The sequence below is a fragment of the Tursiops truncatus genome, chromosome 13 (assembly GCF_011762595.2).
Source record: "Tursiops truncatus isolate mTurTru1 chromosome 13, mTurTru1.mat.Y, whole genome shotgun sequence".
NCBI classification, from domain to species: Eukaryota; Metazoa; Chordata; class Mammalia; order Artiodactyla; family Delphinidae; genus Tursiops; species Tursiops truncatus.
Window position 1 is genome coordinate 37,705,634 of NC_047046.1, and position 25,857 is coordinate 37,731,490.

At 37.8% G+C, this 25,857-nt stretch overlaps 1 protein-coding gene across 3 annotated transcripts in view; it reads right to left on the bottom strand.

Annotated features, from left to right (window-relative positions):
• ROCK1 (Rho associated coiled-coil containing protein kinase 1) overlaps positions 1-24,703 on the bottom strand; it is a 146,866-nt gene extending 122,163 nt beyond the window's left edge. For 2 of the 3 annotated variants that reach the window (XM_019930555.3, XM_019930554.3), the window contains exon 1: positions 24,566-24,698. In XM_019930555.3, coding sequence (XP_019786114.1) covers positions 24,566-24,658 — 93 coding nt within the window. In that variant the 5' untranslated portion in view covers positions 24,659-24,698. Of the gene's footprint in view, positions 1-24,565 lie in introns of all 3 variants that reach the window. The other variant, XM_073790573.1, reaches the window with a different exon arrangement.
• Between the last annotated feature and the right edge of the window lie 1,154 nt (positions 24,704-25,857).

Genomic DNA, 25,857 nt, shown 5'->3' on the forward strand with positions numbered 1-25,857 from the left:
TTGGTTATTTTAATAAACACCAGTGTGTGATCTTGACTATTTAATAAAGAGGAAAGGGATGTAAAGCAATGCTTCCCTTCAAAGGCAGCAAAATGACTCACTTGCCATGTGTGCTTCATATCACCCTAATCAGCACATATAGTTACAACGTGGTATAATTTTTCAGAATGATTGTATTTTGCTGTTGAATTAAAAAATAAAATAATATTGTTTAAAATAAAAGTAAACAGCTCGCTGTTATCTTTTTAAAGTTCCTATACAAATTTTCATAAAACTAGACCTTGATCATGGCGGGAAAAAAAAGAATGAACAGAGACTCAGAGACCTGGGTAATCATAACAAAAGATTTAATATCACTGGAGGTCCAGAAGGAGAAAAGATAATGGGACTAAAAAAGACTGAAATAAATGAAGGCTAAAAATTCCCTACATTTGGCAAAAGACATAAACCTCTAGATTGAAGAACCTAACAGGATATCCAAAGAAATCCAAACCAACAACAAAAACCTGTCAAAGTAGAATTCTATATCAAAAAAAAAAAACAAACAAAATAATCTCAGATGACAGAAAACTAAGTGATTTGTGACAAGCAGACCTATCCTAAAACAATGTAGCTGACATACAATATTAAAGGAAATTCTTCAAATAGAAAATGATAAAAGAAAGAATCTTGGGATAAGAGGAAGAATGAATGAAAAAGTAAAAATACAGGAAAATACAACACACTTTCATTCTCTTGAAAGTTGAAGCAAAAAATTTTAATATGACCTGACTGTTTCTCATTGTTTCTCATATAAAAAGACATTAAAGATGAATATATTATATACTAGGACGGTAAAGGAACATAAAGAAGATAACTCTACCCTTCGCTCGAACTAATAAAATGTCAACACCAATCAAATGTGGTAAGTTATATATGTCTAATTGAATACGTAGAGTAACCAAATAAAAAAGCTATACAAAGAAATACACACAAAAGCATAATAGGTATAGAAGCCTGTTTCCCCCATTTGGTTGGAAGAATATGATGAACCTTCATTGTTAAATTCTAATTCTGGAACATAAGATTACATCGTAAGTTGCCCAGGATAAAATCAGTGGCATCTACCTGTGTACCAAAACTCTCAGACTTATGATTGGAAAGAAATTCTTTCCTTTGAAGCCTCTCCAGCTTGTGTGATAGTAACCTCATTATGTGAAGACCCCTGAGCCAAGAATGACTCAAGCCTGAAGAGGTTTCCATCTTCTACCACAGTGATGGCTGGCGTCTGTTCACATTCCAACACTCACTCTCTCTCACACACACACACACACACACAGAGGTAATGACAATAGTCATTAGCTGCTCTAAGAAGGGATACTGGACTAGAATGGAAAAGAGGTCTTAGTTGTAAAATAAGGGCTTGGACTTCCAGTATAAGATGAATAAGTCCTGGGGATGTAATGTACAGCAGTGACTACAGTTAACAATACTGTGTTGAATATTTGAAAGCTGCTAAGAGAGTGTATCTTAAAAGTTCTCTTCATATATAATTTACTATATGAACAAGCTAAAGAAGAAAAATCACATGATATTAACAGATGCATAAAAAGTATTTGACAAAATCCAACTCCTATTCATGAGAAAAATTCTCAGAAAACTAGAAATAGAGGTGAACTTCCTCAACTTATAAAGAACATCTACAAAAAAACCTGAAAATAACATCATACTTAATGGCAAAAATCTATGATATCCCTCATATCAAAAATCAAGAAAAAGGCAAGGATGTCCTTTCTCACACTCTTAATTTAACATAGCACTGGAACTCACAGCCAGCTCAATAAAGTAAGGGAAATAAAAGGCACACATATCAGAAAAGAAATAAAATTGTCCATATTTACAGATGGTATTATTGTCTATGAGGAAAATCACAAGGAAGCTACAGCACAAAAATAAACAAAAAACACCTAGAACTAATAAGTGAGTTCCACAAGGTCATAAGATATAAGATCAACATTCAAAAACAACTGTATTTCTGTATATTAGCAATGAACATGAAGAAACCAAAATTAAAAACGCAATGCCATTTACATTTACTCAGATAAAAAAAGAATATTTAGGAATAAATCTAACAAAGCAAATATAGAATTTATGCTGAAAACTACAAAATACTGATGAAAGAAATTTTTAAAAGATCTAAATAAATGGAGAGACATATGGTGTTCATGGATTGGAAGACTCAAAACAGTAAAGACATCAATCCTCCCAATACTGACGTATAGGTTTAACACAATTCCTATCAAATCCCAGCAAGAGTTTTTGTACATGTTGTAGATATAGGCAAGATTGTTCTAAAATTTATATGGAAAAGCTAAGGAACTAGAAAAGCTAAAACAATTTTGAGAAAGAATAATGTGTAGGAATAACTGTACCCAAGTTTAAGACCTACACAGCTACAATAATCAAGACAGTGTGTGCTACTCATGGAAGGACACACATACAGTACTCCCTTGGCATCTCTGGGGGATTGTTTCTAGGACCCCTGCAAATACCTAAATCCAAAGATGCTCAAGTCCGTTAAATAAAATGGCACAGTGGAATTCCCTGGTAGTCCAGTGGTTAGGACTTGGTGCTTTCACTGCTGGAGCCTGGTTCGATCCAGTCAGGAAACTAAGATCCTGCAAGCTGCACAGTGCAGCAAAAGAAAAAAAAAAAAAGCATAGCCTTTGTATATATTATCCACACATCCTCCCCTATACTTTAAATCATCTCTAGATTACTTATGATACCTAATACAATGAAAATGCTATGTAAATAGTTGCAATTACAATGTAAATGTTATGTAAATAACTGCTGACTACAGGCAAATACAAGTTTTGCTTTTTGAAACTTTCTGGATTTTTTTTCCCAGACTGTTTTCAGTCTGCAGTTGGTTGAATCTGTGGATGTGGAAATTGTGGATACAGTGGGCCAACTGTATAGATCAATGGAACAGAACAGAAAACCAAGAAACAGACCCACACAAGTATAGCCAAATGATTTTTGACAAGGTACAAAAGCAATTCAATGGAGGAAGGTAGTCTTTTCAATAAATGGTTTTGGAGAATTGAATATCCATTAAAATAATGAATCTCAATCTAAACTTCACACCTCACACAAAAATTAACTCAAATTGGATCACTCATTTAAATGTTAAAGTGTTTAGGAAAACAGGGTAAAATCTTTGAGAACTACAACTTAGTGAAAGCTTCTGAAACATGATACAAAATGTATTTTAAAAATCTAAAGAATTTTTGATAAATTGGACTTTGTCAAAAATAACTTTTGCTCTGCAAAAGATCCAGGTAAAAGGATGAAAAGACAAGCCAAATACTGGGGAAAATCTTTTGCAAACCATATATATTAGAATAATTGAATAACTCTCAAAACTCAACAATAAAAAACAATCTGAGCAACTGACAAATCTCCAAAATCTACAAGCAGCTCATGCAGCTCGATATCAAAAAGACAAACAACCCAATCCAAAAATGGGCAGAAGACCTAAATAGACATTTCTACAAAGAAGATATACAAATTGCCAACAAACACATGGAACGATGCTCAAGATCACTCATAACTCATCATTAGAGAAATGCAAATCAAAACTACAATAAGGTATCACCTTACACCATTCAGAATGGCCATCATCAAAAAATCTACAAACAATAAATGCTGGAGAGGGTGTGGAGAAAAGGGAACCCTCTTGCACTGCTGGTGGGAATGTAAATTGATACAGCCACCATGGAGAACAGTATGGAGGTTCCTTAAAAAACTAAAAATAGAACTACCATGCGACCCAGCAATCCAACTACTGGGCATATACGATGAGAAAACCATAATTCAAAGAGAGTCATGTATCACAATGTTCATTCCAGCTCTATTTACAACAGCCAGGACACGGAAGTAACCTAAGTGTCCATCAACAGATGAACAGATAAAGAAGATGTGGCACATATATACAATGGAATATTACTCAGCCATAAAAAGAAACAAAACTGAGTTATTTGTAGTGAGGTGGATGGACCCACAGTCTGTCATACAAAGTGAAGTAAGTTAGAAAAAGAAAAACAAATACTGTATGGTAACACATATATATGGAATCTAAAAAAAAAAAAAAAAAAAAATTGGTTCTGAAGAACCTAGGGGCAGGACAGGAATAAAGACGCAGACATAGAGAATGGACTTGAGGACACGGGGAGAGGGAAGGGTAAGCTGGGACAAAGTGAGAGAGTGGCATGGACATATATACACTACCAAATGTAAAATAGATAGCTAGTGGGAAGCAGCCGCATAGCACAGGGAGATCAGCTCAGTGGTTTGTGACCACCTAGAGGGGTGGGATAGGGAGGGTGGGAGGGAGGGATACACAAGAGGGAAGAGATATGGGAACATATGTATATGTATAACTGATTCACTTTGTTATAAAGCAGAAACTAACACAACATTGTAAAGCAATTATACTCCAATAAAGATGTTAAAAACAAAACAAAATCTGATTAGAAAATGGGAGAAAGATATAGACAGACATTTCACCAAAGAGGATGTACTGACTGGCAAATAACTGCATGAAAAGATGCTAAATATCATTAGCCATTAAATAAATGTAAATTAAAGTCATTATGAAATATCACTATATACTCATTACAACTAATATGAAAAATAGTTACAATACCAATGCTGATGAGAATGCAGAGAAACTGTATCTCTCATACATTGCAGGGTGGTATATAAAATGGTAGAGCTACTCTGGAAAATAGTTTTACAGCCAGTATCATATGACCTAACATTTGCACTCATGGGCATTTATCCCAGAGAAATGAAAACACTGTACATGCAAAAACCTGCACACAAATGCTCATAGCAGCTTTATCTCTAATAGCCAAAAAATGGAAACAACAAAAATTATCTTCAGTAGGTAAATGGCTAAACAGACTGTGGTATATCCACACTATGGAATGATACCCTGCTATAAAAAGGAATGAACTACTGATTCCTGCAACAATGGGGATGGATCTCAGGGGCTTTATGAGTGAAAAAAACAATCTCAAACGGTTGTATATTGTATGATTTTTTTCTAATAACATTCTTCAAATGATAAAATTATACAGATGGAGAACAGATTAGTGGTTTCCAGGGGTTAGGGATATGGGGGGTGGGGGGATATGACTATATAGAAGTAACACAGGGAAATCTTTGTGGTGATGGAATAGTTCTGTATCTTGATTGTAGCAGTGCCTACAGGAATCTACACATGTGGAAAATGGCACAGAACTGTACACACACATCAAACCAATTGCAATTTGCTGGTTTTGATACTGTCCCAAGGTTATGCATAATGTAACCATCAAGGGAAACTGGGTGAAGGGTGCATTAGACCTCTCTGCATTATATTTGTAACTTCCTGTAAATCTGTAATTATTTCAAAACAAAAAGTTAAAGACAAATGACAGATGCCAATAGCAAAATGACACACAGGTTGGAATTATCTAACAAAGACTTAACAAAGACTTTTAAAACAGCTATTATTAAAATGCTCCCCAAAATAAGGGCAAACACTTGGAATTAATGGTTAGACAGTGTAAGCAATAAAAAAAGAACTAAATGGAAAATTCAGAAGGGAAAAATACAATGACCAAAATGAAAAACACACCCTCGATAAGCTCAAAAGCAACAAAGAGATGACAAGAGAAAAGACTCAGTATGCGGGCATACCTTGGAGATGGTATGGGTTTGATTCCAGACTACCACAATGAGGCAAATATTGCAATAAAGCCAGTCACACGAATTTTTTAGTTTCCCAGTGCATATAAAATTTATGTTTATGCTATACTGCAGTTTATTAACTGTGCAATAATATTATATCTAAAAAACAATGCACATACCTTAATTTTAAAATACCCTACTGCTAAAAAATGCTAACCATCATTTGAGCCTTCAGTAGTCATGGTACTAACATCAAAGATTACTAATCACAGATCCCCATAATAAATATAATAATGAAAAAGGTTGAAATGTTGCAAGAATTACCAAAATGTGACATAAAGACACAACGTGAGCAAATGTTGTTGGAAAAATGGCACCACCAGACTTGATGAACACAGCGTTGTCACAAACATGTAAAAATTGTAGTATCTGTGAAGTGCAAAAAAGCAAAGCACAATAAAATGAGGTACGCCTGTACCTGAAGATACATCAGTAAAAATGATCTAATCAACAAAGGAAAAAAAAATTGTTTTTAAATGAACAGAGCCCCAGGGACCTGTGGGAAAACAACAGAAAGGGGAACATTTGTGCTATTAAGAGTCCCAAAAGGACAGGAGAAAGAGTTTAGTGCAGTGAAAATATTTAAAGAAACAAAGGTTGAAAATTTCCCATATTTGCTACTGATTCAAGCTCAGTGAACCCCAATAGGATAAACCCAAAGGAACCTACTTCCAGACACATCATAATCAAACTGCTTAAAACTAAAAACAAAGAAAATACCTTGAGGACAACCAGAAAAAAATGACCTTACTTACAGGGGGAGAATGAATTGGATACCTGAAGATTTCTCACCAGAAACTATGTGAAACCTCTGAAAGAAGTGGAACACCATTTTTAAAGTATCAAAAGGAAAGAACTATCAATCCAAAATTCTATAGCCACTGAAAATATACTTTAGGAATGAAAATGAAATAAAAACAGCCTGAGAGGAAGGAAAACTATGAAAATTCATAGCCAGCTAACTTGCTGTAAAAGGACTACTTAAAAAAAAAAAAAAAAAACCACCTCATAAAGGAAGTTCTTCAGACAGAAGGAAAACGATAGTGGAAGGAAACTTGGAACATGAGGTAAGAAGAGCAACCAAAATGATAAATTTACCTATTCTTCTCCTATTGAGTTATTTAAAATATATTTGACCAATGAAGACAAAAATTATAACATTTTCTGACGGGATTTTCAATGTCTATAGCTGAAATACGTAAGACAACTACAACATAAAGGGGAGGGTGAAGGGGCATTTATGGTGGTAAGGTTCCTACATTCCTTAAAAAGTGGTAGCATACTGTGAAAAGTCAGGCATGTATACTGAAATCCCTAGAACAGCAACCATTAAAAAAACTGCATAAAAAATATAATCAAAAACACAGGGACTTCCCTGGTGGCGCAGTGGTTAAGAATCCGCCTGCCAATTCAGGGGACACGGGTTCGAGCCCTGGTCAGGGAAGATCCCACATGCCACGGGGCAGCTGGGCTCATGTGCCACAACTACTGAGCCTGCGCTCTAGAGCCCTCGAGCCACAACTACTGAAGCTTGCGTGCCTAGAGCCCGTGCTCTATAACAAGAGAAGCCACCACAATGAGAAGCCTACGCACAGCAACGAAGAGTGGCCCCCACATGCCACAATTAGAGAAAGCTCACGCGCAGCAACGAAGACCCAACTCAGCCAAAAATAAATAAATAAATAATAAATTTATTTAACAACCCCACACACAATATATAAACTAAAATGGATACTAAAAAATGTATAAATAACCCAAAAGAAGGCAAGAAAGAGAAACAGGAACAAAAAACAAAGGGAAGAAGTACAAAATAAGTAATAAAATGGGAGACAAACCCAAACACGTTAATACTACATTAAATGGGAATACTCTTAACACACTGACTAAAAGACAGATCATGAGAATGGATTTTTAAAAACAAATCCATTAGGGAATCCCTGGCAGTCCAGTGGTGAGGACTCTGCACTTTCACTGCCAGGGCCGGGTTCAATCCCTGGTCAGGGAACTAAGATCCCACAAGCCACATGGCACAGACACATTAAAAAAAAAAAAAAAAAAAAAAAAAGTCATTTGCAATATGGAATCTGAAACTGTATCAATGAACTTTTTGCGCTCACTTTGTAATATTTAAATTAAATGGTGGACTTCCCTGGTGGCGCAGTGGTTGAGAGGCCGCCTGCCAATGCAGGGGACACGGGTTTGATCCCTGGTCCAGGAAGATCCCATATGCCACAGAGCAACTAAGCCCGTGTGCCACAACTACTGAGCCTGCGCTCTAGAGCCCAAGAGCCACAACTACTCAGCCCACATGCAACAACTACTAAAGCCTGCGCGCCTACAGCCCATGCTCCACAACAAGCGAAGCCACCGCAATGAGAAGCCCGCGCACCACAATGAAGAGTGGGCCCCAATCGCTGCAACTAGAGAAAGCCCGCGTGCAGCAATGAAGGCCTAACACAGCCAAAAATAAATAAATAAATTTTAAAAAAAAATTAACGGCCTATCTTGTACTTTGAGTAGATCTTTTACTCATCGATGATTTTATAATTGGTCACTGAGAAAATATTGGCTCTTCCAAAAAATTATGAGCTCTTCCAAATGTTGATACATTTCATCACACAATGTTCAAAAATCACATTTATTAATGTCACCACCAACTACATGAGAAAAGTCTTTAGACATTGGAAAGCTGTCAAGCTCAGGGTGGCAAATACAAGTTTTCCAAAATTCTAATTTTCACATAAAAGCTCTAATTTTATCACTGGCCACAAATATTACCAGTTGTTTTTCAATCATCACATTTCAAAATTCAGACAGCACAGGTCCTTCCCAAGTGACACATACATACATAAGTGAAGTCACACACAGACACATCCCTCATATTCAAAGGCCATATTACTGACAGCAGCAAATAAATGTTTAGTTCTGTCATAGGACTACTAATCCTTTCACCAAGTATTTTTTCTTTTTTAAAAATTCAGGTTTATTGAGGTATAATTTACGTAAAATAAAATTCATCCTTTTTAGGTTTATAGTTCAATGAATTTCGACAAACAGCTGTATAACCACCACCACTACCACAATCAAGATACAGAACACTTCCATCACCCTAAACGTTCCCTTGTACCTCTTTGCAGTCAATCCCCTAGCCCATCCCTAGCCCCTGATAAATGTTCAGTTCTGTTATAGGACAGTAATCCCTGCACCAAATACACAGATATTAATTTTTTTAACATGTTCCCAAAGTCATCCCGTATCTTATTTGATACCAATTCAGTAAAATGTTACTACTGTTTACTGTTAAATTAATGTGCATGATGGTGTCATTAATCATCATGCATCATTTTATTCTACTTCAGATCACCATGCTTCATGGCTTAGATTGCCTACCAATACTCACTTTCCAGACGTGTCAAATCCGACAAAGATATGTTTTAGCAGAAAGCTATTTGAACCTTGCAATAAATACATTGCACAGTCAATCAAAGAACTGACTCCCATCCCTTACCCAGTCAAGTTCTAGACCACTGCTTCTGAAGTAAAATACTACAGAACTTACTTACCTTCCCCCTCCAACCTAGTCAATAAACATTTAGCAAGATCTTTTCCCTACTACTACATACCTCATCTTCCCCACTCCATTCTTTACCAATGCCCATACTTTTCAATTTAAATGTTTTTCACTTTGTGCAGTCTGTGTACAAAGCACTCTCCTAAGTGCTGTGGAAACACTTCTCTTTGTGGCATGTTATCTACAACTTTGATGCTCTTTCCACTATACTACAGACGAAGGATCTTTGAAAGCCTGCCAGTTACTGATGATACGCTGTTATGTCAGGCAATTCATTTACCTTTTCTAAGGTTTAATTTAATTTATAAAGAATAATATCTGCAGCCCATGGGATTGTTGTAAAGATTAAATAAAATAATGAATGTGCAAAGTCTTATAAAGATGAATATATTGGCTTTTGGTTCCCCATCCAAAATTAAAAGATATTGGGGGGCTTCCCTGGTGGCGCAGTGGTTGAGAGTCCGCCTGCCGATGCAGGGGACACGGGTTCGTGCCCTGGTCCAGGCGGGTCCCACATGCCGCGGAGCGGCTGGGCCCGTGAGCCGTGGCCACTGAGCCTGCACGTCCGGAGCCTGTGCTCCGCAATGGGAGAGGCCATGACAGTGAGAGGCCCGCATACCGCAAAAAAAATAAATAAATAAAAATAAAAAATAAAAGATATTGGGGAGTGGGGGAACCCACCTATACCTTTATACATACCATTTGTAGTTTTAAAATATATTATCCCCCTAGAACAGATATAGCTTAGATTTAAATAAATTACCAATTACACCATATCTCTTAACCTCATGTCAGCTGTTCTTGGCTTTCATTACAGAAACAAACAAAAACATTTTCTAGTAATTCAACAACAAACAAATATTTATTGAAAACTTAAAATATGCCAGGCACTGCTCGTGGAACTAGTGACACATCAGTGAACCAGACAGACAATCAGATACCTGCTCTCATGGAGCTTACATGTTGAGCATCAATATCTCAATATATAATAGCTCAGAAGCCCACGAGCTATTTAAGTAATTCAAATATGTTTTCATTTAGGAAAAAAATTTTAATCTCATAGGAACAGTAAATTTCCAATCTCTTTCGAATTTATTTTAAAAAAATCTGTTTTTTAAATATACTATACTATTCTTTCATAGCCTATTCACATTTAAACAATTTCTTCATAAGTACTAAGAAAACAGGAGGTCCTTTCCTTTTAGCTGGCAAAGGAACAAGGTACTGGGGAGTTACAATGATGACTGAGGGTAACACTACTTGAATTCTTTATCAAATCTGATTTCCTGCCCCGCCTGAAATCAGATCAACCAAACAAACTAAAACAAAACCAGCTTTTTCAGAAAACGTTCATTCTTTTTCATATAACCTGTTCTTTCTTAAAACATATTTTTAAAAAGAGAAAATACTTTCTTAAAAGGGAGGCAAGTTTTTTTCTATCCAATCCTACCACTTCCATCTATTTTGTTTTCCTCACAGCAGCTTCCCAAATGAGGTATTATGCAGGAGGCATAATGTCTAGCTAGTTGGCAACTATTCAGTCCTTCCCAAACCTGGCTATGCAATCACATAGACTCTGTTAAGAATACAAATTTCAGCATACTACATCTTCCAACTCCAATTCTTGTACGGTAAGGCTGTGGTGAGGCCTGCCAGAATCTGTATTTGGTTTTGATATGGTTGATCCATGAACAGGCATTTGGAAATCTTTCACTAAGTTACCCGAAGACTTATCACTAAGGCAAAGCAGCATACAGGTATCCTTTCATTAAAGGACCAAATGTTATCCCAGCTGTGGTCTTAAATTGGCAGTCTTTAGCAACTAGTTGACAATACTTATGCTAACTCTAATGTTAGATAACTTAACAATTTAGTAAACACGTCATTTACAAAAAAGATAAGGAAGAATAAACTATCATAACTTGGGTCTCTCTCGGTGAGGAATCTCCATCTAATATAGGAGATACTTGCTGTTTGCGACTGCCCAGCAGGTCATTTCCCCCTATCTTGGAAACTGAACTCCAATTTCCATCCCTCCCTCATGCAACTCTAATACTCTGTCTTGGAATAAGACGACTCACTCCCAGTTCTGAGACTGGAGCTCATGACGGAGGCCTACGCTTACCATCAAACCATTCTTCTGACTACTGTGACTGGTTCAGATATGGGCACACGATCTAGTGGGCCAGATCAGTTAGAAACTCTATTTAAAGGTTAGAAGAAAAGACTTTTTCTTCCACTATGCCTGAACAAGCACTCATGGAAGCTAATGGCAAGTACCTTACAACCACAAGGAGTTATGTACCTGAGAAAGGAGACAATACTAAAGAAGCAGATTTGGAAAGCCAGCTCCCAGTCACATCATTTGAGCCCTGAAAAAAGACATTCCTGAAGCTAGAACCTACCTATCAAGTATTCAGAGGCAATAACATTCTTTGTTGTTTAAATTAATTTGGGTTGAGTTTTCAGTCCTTTACAATAAAGATTTCTAATTAATATAGGTAAAAAGGAGTAGAATCTCTATAGGCCCTTAGCTTTCAATTCACTAAATTAAGTGGCTACTCTGCCACTACTATAAGAAGAAAAGGGGCAGGGACTGAGCATGAATGCTACAATTACAAAAATAAGCCCATTGTTTTTATTTAGATTATAATTCATTTAATTATAATAAATATTTACTCTAAAACCACCTGAGAAAAGCTATATGAGGTTAATAACTTCATTCTCTTCTACTCAAAAAGATGATAGAAGCTATGGGGGACTGGGTTGAGACAGGTAATGCCAAAAGACCACCTAACAACCTAGAATGGCAGGATAAACTCCTACAAACAAAAAAGCTTTGGGGCCAGGGCAGAAGAGCACAGGGCAGAAGGGCAAAAGGGACCTAGGGGCAGCCATTTATCATCAGCTTACACAACTGTTTTTGTGAGGTTTCAAACCATGCTTTACAGATGATCACATTTAATGCTTACCACCACCCTATGAAATAAATTATTATTAACTCCCTTTCACAGACTGAAGAATAGGCTGTTGAAGAGAGTTTAAGCGATCCAGCCAAGGTCAAAAGAAGAGGGAAGGGAGGAGTGGTATAAGGAACATCTGTGTTATAGTCTGCCTTGCCTCACTGCTCTTCTTTTCCTAGAAACTGCTTCCCCATTCTCATAGTTCTCATGTGATCCTTATCACAAGAGATTAGTTGAGGGGTGAGCACCTGACCCAAGCTGAATCGATGCATCTTTTGCTCCAGAGCTCTGGATTTGAGACTCCAAGATTTAAAATCAGTGGTTGAAGCTGAAGCTGTTAGATATAAAGCTCCAGCACTCTGGGCAACGGTATCTTCCACACAAGTGACTAAAACCAGTCTACAGTCCGAATGACAACACAAAGCAAGAATAAGAATAGAGAGAGAATGGCTTGTTTCCATTTGAGGCCCAAGTTCCAGTTCTTACTGAAGTTCAACTGAATCTTTATACTTTTAATGAGATCAGGTTTCTCTGACTCTAGAAATTCTTTTTGCCTAGGAAAATTCAAGTTGAGTGCTATCATGTATAACTGACAGCATCCTAACTAATTCAGAGAGAAAGAACAGGGGAATGGGGGGGGGCAGATAATCATTCACAACCATCAAAAAGTATTCATTGAACAATAATGTCCAAAATTACTAAGCCCTCATTAGTAATTCTCATTAGAGAGGTAAGACTAAACACTTTAGACTCATACAACACAGTTCTGATCAAGTTCTAAACTATATGAGACAGATTACAAATACTATAGAAGTTCAAAAGAGAAAATAACAGTATAACACAGTTGTAACTTATGTTAGACTATAAAGATGAGAAAATTGGCGAGGAAGACATAGAGGAGAACTCAAAGGGAGAGAAAGATAAGGCCTGGTGGGAAAGAGCAGGCAACATGCTGTAGAAAGTGAGGAAATCCACCTGGAACATACAGTCTATTCTGGAGAATGGTAGGAATTAAGACTAAGTAAATAGGGAAGCTAAGACCACATGACCAAAAGCACTAAAGTTAAGAAAAAGAAAGATACAGTATGGACTATACTGGCAAACTGCTAGGGTGTCCCACTAAACCCAAGAATGTTGGGTTGAAATTTTCGACTTGAGTAGGGCAGAAATAAAAGAAAGCAAAAATCAGATTCAAGAAATATTTCAAATAAAGAATCCCATTCTACTCTTCTCCCAAGTTTCCAAGTACTAGTATTTCTAACTACAGTGGAACCTTCATAAATCTGTAATATAAAGGTAGAGCAAGGAAAGGAGTAACTATTAACACCTGGATGAAACTACAGCACTTGCATATAAATTATTTCATCTAACCCTCATGATTAAACCTATGAAGTAAACATTATTATGATTCTCATTTTGCAGATTAAATATATTCAGGCTCAAAGAAGTTAGATAACTTGTCCAAGATCACTCAACTAAATAAAAAGTTGGCCTGTGGAATGGGGAGGTGGATAATAATGCTCTTGGTCAACACAAGTCCTTTTTCCCAGAACAAATTATGAAGACATATAATGAAAACAATGATGATGATAATGATAGCTAACATTAACTAAAGGCTGAGAACTATGCAAAGCATGTTACATGCACTAGCATTATCACATTTAATATTCCTAACAGCCCTATGAGAGTCTGTGATTAATCTCATTTGAGGATGATGTAAGCATATGAGTCCTAAAAAAGTTAAGAATTTTGCCCAAACTCACAAGGCTACTAAGTGCCTGACCTGGTTGGGATTCAAAATCACAGTCTGACTGCAAAGCTCATGCTCTCAACCACTATGCTATATTGCCTCCATGACTAGATATTACTAGAAATAAACAAAGGAAATACAATTAGGATGAGATAAGTAAACACTTTTAGAGTGGATGATAAAAATTAGGGAAACATTTTCTTTGTCCTACTGTTACAGCATTAAAATTTTAAAAATTAACTAAAGGATAGAAGACATATCTAAAACAGAATTTCTTAATAAGGTTGGGAATTTAAATACACTTGTATCTAAAGACAGTTTGGAGATGGTTTCAACTACTGAATTTTGTACTATACTCCTAATGAAAACCAAGGGTCAGAGAGTAGACATTAGCTGTCCAAGGCCATACAATTTTTCAGTTTACAATTTACAGTGTCAACTAGAGAGTACAATTCTGTACTTCAGACCCCACCCACCATCACCCACCAACCATTCAGTTTTTCTTTCATGTATATCATACCCACATTCTTGGAAATTAAACAAATGTGTAATTATGTTAGTGTTGTTAGAACTAAGATCTTTCCATGTAAAAGCAAAAAATACAAAGTGATGATAAACATAAACTAGAATTATCAGTATAAAGTATTTTTTCTTCTTTCCAAAAATAAAATTTCACAGCCCTAATTATTAAACAAGGATAAGAAGCAATTTTAACCAGTAGTAATGAGTACTAGCATCCAGGTCCCCACTAAATGGCTGATTTCCAAGTCTGGGACAAGAAATGTATGTACAAGATGAGCCTGGTCATCTTATTACACCAAGAAACAAGGAAGTTCCCTCAAAGATTATTAAGATCATAGACAAATAAGATGGGAGTCAATGTAAAGAGGCTCCCATTAGTCAAAGACAGGACAAACTGAGCATAGCAAACATGACAAAAATTGACTGAAACACATCAAATATATATTTTTAATGGTTTCCACAATGATGCCAAAAATAAAAAACAAAATAAAAGAGAGAAATAAATAAATGTTGGGTATATCTTATCCGCTGAACTTTATGGACTAGATTAATGAGTTCTTTTGCATACCAGCCTTTTAGGCAAAGGGAGACCACAGTAGGAAACTGTAGGGAGGGAGGCCGATAACAGCAGGGGATATATTCCCCTTGTTCCCTTACTGCCAGATCAACATGCTTCTATCTCTACTTAAAACCACAGTCCCTGCCAGAAAGCCCTCTCCGTAGAGCTACCCTTCCAATTGCTCTCTTCCCTTGTCATCCTAAAGGTGGTAGTAGCTCTTTCCCCACTGTTACTTGTCCCAGGGTACTGTACTACCCCTACTGATTTCCTTAAATACTGTCTATACATTTGTAAATAGTCCCTTTCTTAAATTTCCCTTAAATACCCAATTTGTGCCATGTCTAGCACACTAAACCTCCAAAATACCTCACTCTGAAAAGTGGCAATTAAAGAGAAAGACTAAAAGAATCTAAAAAAAAAAAAGTTGATATATGTGTATGTATAACTGATTCACTTTGCTGTACACCTGAAACTAACACATTGTAAATGAACTATACTCCAATAAAAACCTAAAAAACAAAAAATTTAAAAAAAATAAAAATAAAGAGAAAGACTGATGCATTCACCCTGTACTTTATAAACACTATTTCACGGTAAGCAAACAGCCCTATAGACGATGAGTAAACATTCTTAAATTCTTATATTCTCTTTTTTTTTTTTTTCTTATATTCTCTTAACAGAAGAATTACAGTTAATAAATGTGAAAGGAATGACATAATTAGAAAACCATTATTTTGCTTTCCCTGATGAATAACTGCTTCAGTTAAAAATTATAAATGGATGGAACCATTAGCTGAAAGGATACTAAAGGATTTTACAAAGCAAGTTATTCAGGCTGTCACCACCTGAACACACTGATCAACCTTAGCATCACTAAAAGCGTGGGTGAGCCAGGTACTGTATGCCTCTTGATGTGATGCAAAAGAAAATACAATCTATGAAACACTCCTGACTAAAAGGTCAAAATAATTAAAACGAGTTTTTAGATCTAACTACCAACTTACAGGAAACATGGAAGATACAGGAGCAAGCTAAATGACATGACAAGGAAACAAACAAAAAAAATCCAGAATATGAAACACTGTATGGTACCAACGACCTAGTTTTTTCAACAAGACAATGGGGGTGGCAGATCGAGGAGATGGGGGAAAAAACTGCTCTACATTAAAAAGAGACTTAAAAGACCTAACAAACAAAAGCAACATGTAGACTTTGTCCGAATCTAGATTCTAATAAGGCGACTGCAAAAAAAGACATCGTTTCAGACAACCAGAGAAATCTGAATATAAACTGGGAATTAATGGTACCAAGGTACTTTTAATTTTGTTAGACACGATAATGGCCATTGTGGTAATGTAAGAAAAAAAATTTTTTTGAGATGTTTACTGAAGTATGTAAGGGTGAAATGACAATATCTGGAATTTGCTTTAAAATATTTTTGCAAGAAAAAGGATGTTTGATGAAGCAAGTATGACAAAATTTTGAAAACTGCAGAATCTGAGTAATGGGGGTTCACTATGCTATTTTCCCTACTGGTGTATGTTTGAAATTTTTCATTTATAAAATTACCAAACAAAACAAAAATCCATGTTTTTCCCACTAGAACCATAGTTTTCAAACTTGAGCATGTCTAAGAATCCACATCTCATGCAGGATCCTAGGACTCATACCCCAAAATTCTGACTTTGTCTGGGCATGGGCTCAGGTTCCATTTTTAACAAGTCCTCAAGGGAATCCAGTACATACAATCTACAGACATATCTGAAAATTATACACTTAGACTAATTCACCACAAGTCTTTAAATATACTCCACCTAAGAGAAAAGGCATGATCATATCTCTTACCTCCCCTTCAAGCCTTACCCCATTTAAATCTGCTCATAACTTATCCTGTTCCTGGGACTGTAAGTTCCATGAAGGCAGAGCCCTTTGCTTTTACTCACCATGGGGTCCCCAGTGCCTACCAGAGCACCTAGCACACAGTACACAGCAAATAAATATTTGCTGAATAAATGAATTCATTATTCATTAATGAATGAACAACAGCAAAGAGAAAAAAGAAGAGTTAACTGTAGTTCACTATTTCAAAATTAGTTCCAGGGAACAATCTAAGGTAAAATTTCAATTTCTGGCCAAAAATCAGTATAGAAAGTATGGAATAAAGACTATAAATAAAGTATGGGAATAACAATAAACTAAAATTAAATAATAAAAATAAACATAGGAATAAAGGAGGGACACAGGTTAGGGTATGCTTTAAAATATGATACATGTTTAAGACAACCTCTCTCCTAAGACATCAAACTTTGAATGTTAATTTGAACATTCAAGTTCCTACTAAATGTTTAGAAACTATTATGAAAATGTACTCTTACATCTCACAATCCCAAACAGGAAGGGCAGACACATTAGAAAAGTAAACTAGTACATGTATACATTTTAGTGGAAAACAGATAAGTAACTCAATTACTACTTTCTCTGTTTAAAAAGCACAAACCCCTACAATTATGACACAAGTCACAAATGCAAAAAAGAATAACTGCCAAATATAACAATTAAAAGTTATCTTAGGATGATCTTCTAAGGCTATGTAGAACTAGTTGCAAAAATAGCACTTACCAAAGATGGTTCCTATTCTTATACTTCTACCCCCAAATCACTTAACTTTAAAATTTTCCTTCTTAAATAATAAATCATAACTTTTTAAATGTTTATGGAATTATAATAAACAAAGACTTATAGAATTTTTAGAGACACAATGGACATTAGCAACTACATGGTCCAATTCTTCATTGGGGAAGATGAAGCCCAGATGAGAAAAAAAGATTTACTTGGCTACACAGAGAGTTAACAGCAAAACAAGGATATGCCAGTGCTCTGAATTTCCAGTCCAGTGTACTTTTCACTATACCATGCTAACAGGATATTTTAAAGAATATTTTCCATTGTGAAATGCAGTAGTATCTGTTCACCTCCTTGTACATACATGTGTGGGGTATTCATCAGCTATGTTCTGGGCTTAAACTAAATGGATGTACCTCTTTTTTAGTGGGGATGGTCATGGGGAAGGGGAGCTACTAGACTATCTTCAGCAACAGAACTCCGTATGTAGTACTTCCTGATATGTGGGCCTTTCTGTCATATATCAGAATCTCTAGTTTTTACCATATAAACACATCAAAATTTAAAATCATGAAATAAAACTAAATTGTAAAGTTATGCAAAATCTAATCTAAAACTGGGAATTGGGGCTTCCCTGGTGGTGCAGTGGTTAAGAATCCACCTGCCAATGCAGGGGACGAGCCCTGGTCCAGGACGATCCCACATGCTGCAGAGCAACTGAGCCCGTGCGCCACAACTACTGAGCCTGTGCTCTAGAGCCTGCAAGTCACAACTACTGAGTCCGTGTGCCACAACTGCTGAGCCTGCGCTCTAGAGCCTGCAAGTAACAACTACTGAGCCCGCGAGCCTAGAGCCGGTGCTCCGCAACAAGAGAAGCCACCACGATGAGAAGCCCACGCACCGCAACGAAGAGTAGCCCCCGCTGGCTGCAACTAGAGAAAGCCTGTGCACAGCAACGAAGACCTAACACAGCCAAAAAAAAATAAATTTTAAAAATAAATAAATAAAATAAAATAAAACTGGGAATTTACTCTTTGTTCATTATAAAATATTATCTGTGGTTCCTTCTTCTGGATTAAAAACAGCTCTGACTCAAGAGATTAATGAATGGCCCAATTCATGTCTCAGCTATTACTCTGAGCCACCTCTCTATACACCCACAGGGTTCTTGTGGTGCAATAAGGGCTGTTTAACAGAATAGTGAAAGTATAAGATACACACAGAAAGAGAGTAAGATAACTAAATCTCTGTAAACCAGCTCCCAACTATCTTTTTTATCAATCTGAACCCTTAGCACAAAGTATGTATGTTATAAATCATGACTAAATGAATAAACAATCTCCAAAAGCCCCTCCTCATTCTACTGAATCTCATCTAAATGTCTCCATTGTCAGTAACAACTGGCTTGGACACTTCAAATAAAGTATAGCTGGATTATGAATTTACAAGCATGGTTTGAAGTGCCAGATAAATTACTTTACACTTAAGAGAAGACAATAAATATCAACTTCCAGCCTAAGCACAGTGACTAGCATATAACAGGAATACTATAAATATGACAAAAATAATAGTTACCAATTAACAAATGCTTACTAAATGTCACATGTTGTGATAATTGCTTTGTCTACATTATTTAATCTTTACGAAAATCTAGTACTATTATCCCTCCACTTTCCTGAAGATGAAACAAGCTTTGAGAGGTTAAAATAATTCACCTAAAATCATCTGGTAAGTACACGACAGAGCCTACATTTGAATCCACGTTTAGAACCTACACAAAGATTTGCTGAATGAATGACCTCAAAACAGTCTGATCCAAACTAACCAGATATGCAACAGATACTGGTAACACTCATTAACTCATGAATTATGAACACTAGCAAGCATATAGCTTTAAGGCCCAAAGACTTAATGACCTCAAGTCTTTTCATTCCACCAACAGTAATATAACCCCAAATGTGATCAATGCAACTGGCAGGACACACAGAGGGACTATACAGCAATAATCTAGAATCTGGAATGCTAGCCACAATCTTTTGAAATAATCCAACATGTGACCTAGGATTGTCAAAGTTAAAGTATACAACAAAAGTTCCATTTGAGTGACAGGCACACTAGCAGTGTTAATGACAAAACAGGTAAGTTATGTGACATGAAGCTTATTTTGGAATATTAGTAATTTGAGTAAAAATATGACATCCAGTAGAGATGCCTAATAGGCAGTCAGGTATTCAGGATTCAAAAACAGCAAAAAGACTAAAAAATAAAGACCTGGATATCATGGGTACAGAGATGATAGCAGCTGAAGATATAAGAATGGATGAATTCTCCAAGACAGGTGAAGAGAAAGCTACGTATTACGGGCCAAAGACTGTGGCTGAAGGAAAAAGAAGTCAGCAATGTAAAGATGGAAAAGCACTAGGTCAAGGAAGCCCAGAAAAAGAGAATTTAAAGAGGAAAAACTCAAAACTTCATTTACATTTGCCTTCTACATTCTGAAAAACTGACTAATGAATGATGGTAGCAACAAATACGTACAAAGGGGACAGCAGTGTTGGAACTCAGTATGCACTGTTCATCTGTTATTGGTTGCCTTCCCTCTATGCCACTCACTCATTGTTACACCTCCACCAACTAAACAAAACTAGAAAAAAAAGGTCAGAAACAAAAACTAAAAAAAAAAAGATGCTACAGTCAGATAGCTTTATTTTCAAGAAATGTATGTCAAACCTCAAGACAAATATATACCTAACCTTCCCACTCACCTGCCTTTGTTTTTCCTTTTTAGCTTACAAATTGTAGCCATTTTTGCCTCTGGAAAAATAAACATTAATTAAACTCCATTCCTTACTGTTTTCAGAGGTACTCAAAACTATTGAGAAATTGTTAACAAACCTTAGATAAAATAATTCTAAGGTTTAAAAAAAAAGTTGGAAAAAGAAAAACAGCTCTTGATTATCACTATAAACTATAACATGGACAGTAAGAGAACCATTAGGACACTGGAAAGAATCCGACTTACAGAAAACCAACGTTGAGTAATTTGGATGATCTAGGAAACGAGTGACTAGGTACCGTATTACCTTAGCATCTGCAGACTATTTTAGCATTTACATTTGCAATATGAAAAATGGGCTTACCTGGTTTTTAAAATAAATTATGTGTTCAAGAAAAAGTTGAAGAAATCATTTATCAAGGCTTCTATCAGCTACATTATTTTATAACTACTAATACTCAACAAAAAAAGCTGTTTTCTTTGTGGGTGAGGTGGTTTAAAAGCCCTATGCCAGGGACTTCCCTGGTGGCACAGTGGTTAAGAATTCGCCTGCCAATGCAGGGGGTTCAAGCCCTGGGCCAGGAAGATCCCACATGCCACGGAGCAACTAAGCCCGTGCACCACAACTAGTGAGCCTGCACTCTAGAGCCCACGAGCCACAACTACTGAAGCCCGCGCGCCTAGAGCCTGTACTCCACAAGGAGAAGCCACCGCAGTGAGAAGCCCCCGCACCGCAACGAAGAGTAGCCTCTGCTCGCCACAACTAGAGAAAATCGACAGGCAGCAACAAAGACCCAAGGCAGCCAAAAATAAATTAATTAATTAATTAACTAAATTTTTTTTAAAAAGACCTATGCCAAGAAACTCTTCAGAAATCAAAAGGTGTAGGAACTTTCATTTCTGAAGAGTAGGTCTAGTCAAGAAAACATAATTTGACAACTTTATTTTCTGAGATTACCAAAAAAATATTAGAACTTGAGTGTTGCACATGGCACAAAATACATACTCAATAAGTATCAGCTAAATAAAGCAACAAAGGCCAAAATAATAGGGAAAGTTCAATCAATTTAAGAAGGGTATTGTTCCTACAATACATGAGATGTCCAAAGTCCAGACAGGGAAGAGTAAAAACGGACTCACTGGAAAAGATGAAGCTGCCTGGTAGGTCATTCTGCATGGTTGAATAAATGAATGAATGTTTGATGATAAACATAAAATAATCATGCAAAGAAAATTCATGTTAGATGCTACAAAACTGGAAAAAGGGTTCTGCCTCCAAAGAAAAATTCAATCTTTACCAAGTTCAGATTAATATAATAAAATTTCAACAGCTATCAATAAGCAATTATGGAACTCAACAGAAAAAAGGTGACGGGGGAATATGTCCGTTGACTATGTTCTTTTAGGTTTTGGGCTCCAAGATACTTGGCTGTCCTAACTCTGAGAGGGCATGACTACCTGCCTACTTTCTTGACTCTTCCTCTTTGTTCTTTACCCTTTTATCATTATATCAGTTTCAACTTGCATCTGTGTGCAAATGATTTCCAAACTGTTATCTTTAATTATGAGCTCAGTTTCATATCTCCAATAGTCTACAGATCATGTCTTTGTGGTTGTCCTACTATCCCCTCAAACACAACAAATATAAAACTGAATTTATCAAAAAAAAAGAGTTCTTTTAAAAAACAAAAAATAAAAACAAACAACAAAAAAAAAAAAACTGAATTTATCTGTAGCCAATTCTTCCCAAGCGATTTCCAAACCTTACTTGTTTTCACCAGTCTCCCTATAACCCAGGCTTAAAATTTTTAGTCATCTAACTATTCTTCTTGGTTGCCCCTTCTCCCCAACCCTGCCAATCAAATTCCATCAATTCTCCTTCCCCATTCTAATGCCCCAATTTTGAGCTTCAGTCATTTCTGGACTATTAAAATAATTTTTTAAAAAACTTCAAATCTCACCCCATCTCCAGTCTCTTTCCACACAACCCATCCTGCACACAACTACCACATTCATCTTCATTCACCCTAGCACAGCCCTGTTTATAAATATTTAATAGCCACAACATACTGAATAATCTAAACTCCTTAGCCTAGCAATCAAATCCTCCACACTCTAACCCCAATCTATCCTTCCAACTTTATCTTCTGTTCCCCTAGCATGTGCTAGCCCGTCATGTTTCCACCCTCTATTCACGTTTTCTTCCACTCCCCCTTTGACTACCCTCTATCTAAATCCTATCCATCCAGCATACAGCATACTGTGGCTCTCTCAACTCACAGAGTTCTTCCTTTCAATATCCAAGAGTATTTATTACCTATACCAATCATTTGAAACATCACATATTTTCTCAATCTGTGAAGTGTTTTGCTTTATTTTTGTGTATGTGTGTGAGATTAGGACTTGTTTTTCTAAATAGATTGGACTTTCAAGGAAAGAATTCATGACTCACATTTCCTTATATCCTCCACATTTCAATAAATTTGTGAGGTTCCCACCAAATGAAGCTACGGCAAGAGGCTAGAAGACAACTAAAACCAACCAAAAAAATTCCTACTAATCCCTCCCTGTAACACTGCTTCATGGAATAAGGAGATCAAAAAGCAAAGTAAAATCAAGAGATATACAAAAATTGGATAAATATTAAAAGATTAGACTTCTTAAAAGTTATAGAAATCCTTCCTAGAAAGATAAGTTCTAATTCCTTCTCTTATTCAATAAAATGTTTTCAATTGTATTAAGCATCAACCCTCTTTTTTGTTTCTCTATATGAAGGGCATCCATAATGTGGGTGTGACATTTCAAATATACAACCCACAACTCTTATTTCACAGTCAAGGATGCTTAGAGTAATTTAGAAAGCTTTGGGGAGAAACTTTCTTGTAGACCCATATGTGTTAAAAAATATATACACAGGTATTTAGAGTAACTGAAATGTATGTTAATTTTAAATGATCTACATCATTTTCCTGATTCAAGATGAGATTTTAAAATTGTATTATTTCTCTGAATGGCATTATTCAATTCACTTAATTTTAATCCCAAATACTGTGGACATCTAACATTAATTCTCTGAGAAGGTTGTAAATTACTATCCATATACATATTCCTTGAAACTTTTAAGATAACGTGGTTTTGTCTGGGCGAAAATAGGATTATTACATAACTTTTGGCTGTTCAGTAAAGGAAAAACTTGCTTACAAATAGTTTGCAACTATTAGTATTAGGAGATTTTGAAAAAACTTAAGAACTCCAGTTATCTACAGATACTTATTCATGCTATCAACCACTGAAGAATTTTTAAAATAGTGTTTCGGACTTTCATATCATAAAAACTTCTTCAGAATGTTTCAAAAGTTATAATGTTAAGCACAACACCACCAAAAAAGGCAATTATGACAAAATATCTGTGCAGTACTTTTGTAATCAACAATATTGTAAAAGATGTTAATATCGTGATGACCTACCATCAGATATCTTGGATTTTTAAACTTTAATAGTCCAGCAAAAAGTTCCTCAGACTCAAATCACCTATGACATTTTGGCTCAAAAATCACTTCCTCAATATCGATTCTACATTGTCACAAGTCTAAAAATTAAACCCTTAAGGAGATAAACAGCTGTAAATGGAAGCAGTCTTTTCAAACTTTACTGTCAAACCGATAGGAAGGATTAATATTACTAAGGTCGCCATTTAACAAACTATATACGTAGTAATGACTTTGACGTGGTAACTTTTTATATGATCGCCTGCAACAGAGGTTTATAAGTATCTTTTGTTTAACGATAAACTGAGTCAGAGCTAAAAGTTCAGAGAGTGCAGAGCCAGTCCAATGATAAATAGGTCTGCGGCATGAGCTTTCAATGGTACTCCAAGACTCTTCAGGAAAAACACCAGATTCTGGTGTTTTCCAAGATGATGCACACCTGAAACTTTCTTTTGCAGATAACCAGACTGAAAGCAAGAGGAAGGAAATAAATACAGAACCTCCGGCAAGCAAAAGAGAACTGTGCCACTCACCAGCAAACAATCTGAATTCACTTCCGATTTGGGATCCCGCAGCAGGTTGTCGATTTTTTCAAACCGAGTCTCAAAACTGTCCCCAGTCGACATGTTGCTGCTACTGTGACAATACCCTCGTACCAGCACCAGTAGCGGAAAGCAATTTCAACCAACTTCCTCCGGCGGTGGGTTCGCGGCCGCGGGGCGGAGGAGCCGGAACCCCAGGGTCACCAGGTGCGCCCGGTTCCCCCTCCTCCCCCTCACTGAGGGGATCTCCGCTCTCCAGACCCCGGGCCGGGGGCGACGGCGACCCACAGCCGCTCGGACGCCCAAAGTCGCATCCCACCCGGCAGCCCCTCACGACAGCCGACAGCGCCGTCGCCACCAGCCTCGTCGCTCCGGCGAAGTGCTTCAGCCTAGCGGGCCCCGGCCGCCTTCGCCATGGAGGGCTCCCGGTCCCGAGATGGGCAGGAGGGGGGAGAGAAAGAAAAGCAGGGTGGAGACTCCTCCGGGCAGCAGGGGAGGGAGAAGAGGAAAGGCGAAAGCGAAGGGCGGGCGCGGAGCTGTGCCAGCTGCCGCCGCCGGCGCTCGGGCCCCGGGCCGGGCCCGCTCCTCTCTGAGGCGCTGGAGACGGTCTAGCCCTGCATCCCCGGATCCACTTGGCCCGGTCCGACGCACCGATCCGCCTCGACCAAGAGCTGGTCCCCGCGGGATAGCCTCAGTCTCCCATTTTGTCCCGACGCTGACGGGGCTGCTGCTGCGGTGTCCGGCGGGGCAGGGCGAGGTCGGTGCCCGATGGAGACTTGGGAGAGGACGGGCTGGAGAGGGGGCGGTGAGGGAGACGAGAGTCCGGTCCCGGCGGCTGCGGCTGGGGGAGCTTCTGGGAGGCGCTGTGGCCCGGGCTGACGAAAGGGCGAGTCGCGCGGCGAGTGCTTGGGGGGTGGGGCGAGGGGGGCCGTGAGGGACTAATATGTCCGCCTTCCTGTTCAAACAAACGGAGACCGCCGGCGCCGACTGCGCATGCGGGGCGCGGACATTCGGAAGGGGAACCGGGCCCGCGCCGCGCGCGCGCGCGCACTCTGACGCCTCCGCAGGGCCAGGCTGGGCCGGGCGGGGCGGAAGGCGGGGCGCCCCCGGGGCCTCGCAGGCTGCCTGGGAAGGCTGGCAGCGGGGAGGAGCTGACTGGGCGCGGCGGGCGGCACCGCCCTCGCTCCTGCAGGCATTGAGCAGCTAAGCCGTCTCGGGAAGCGGCTGTGGGTGTCCACGCGGAGTAGGACCTCTCGCTGCCTCCGGTGGCGTCCTGGCCGCTG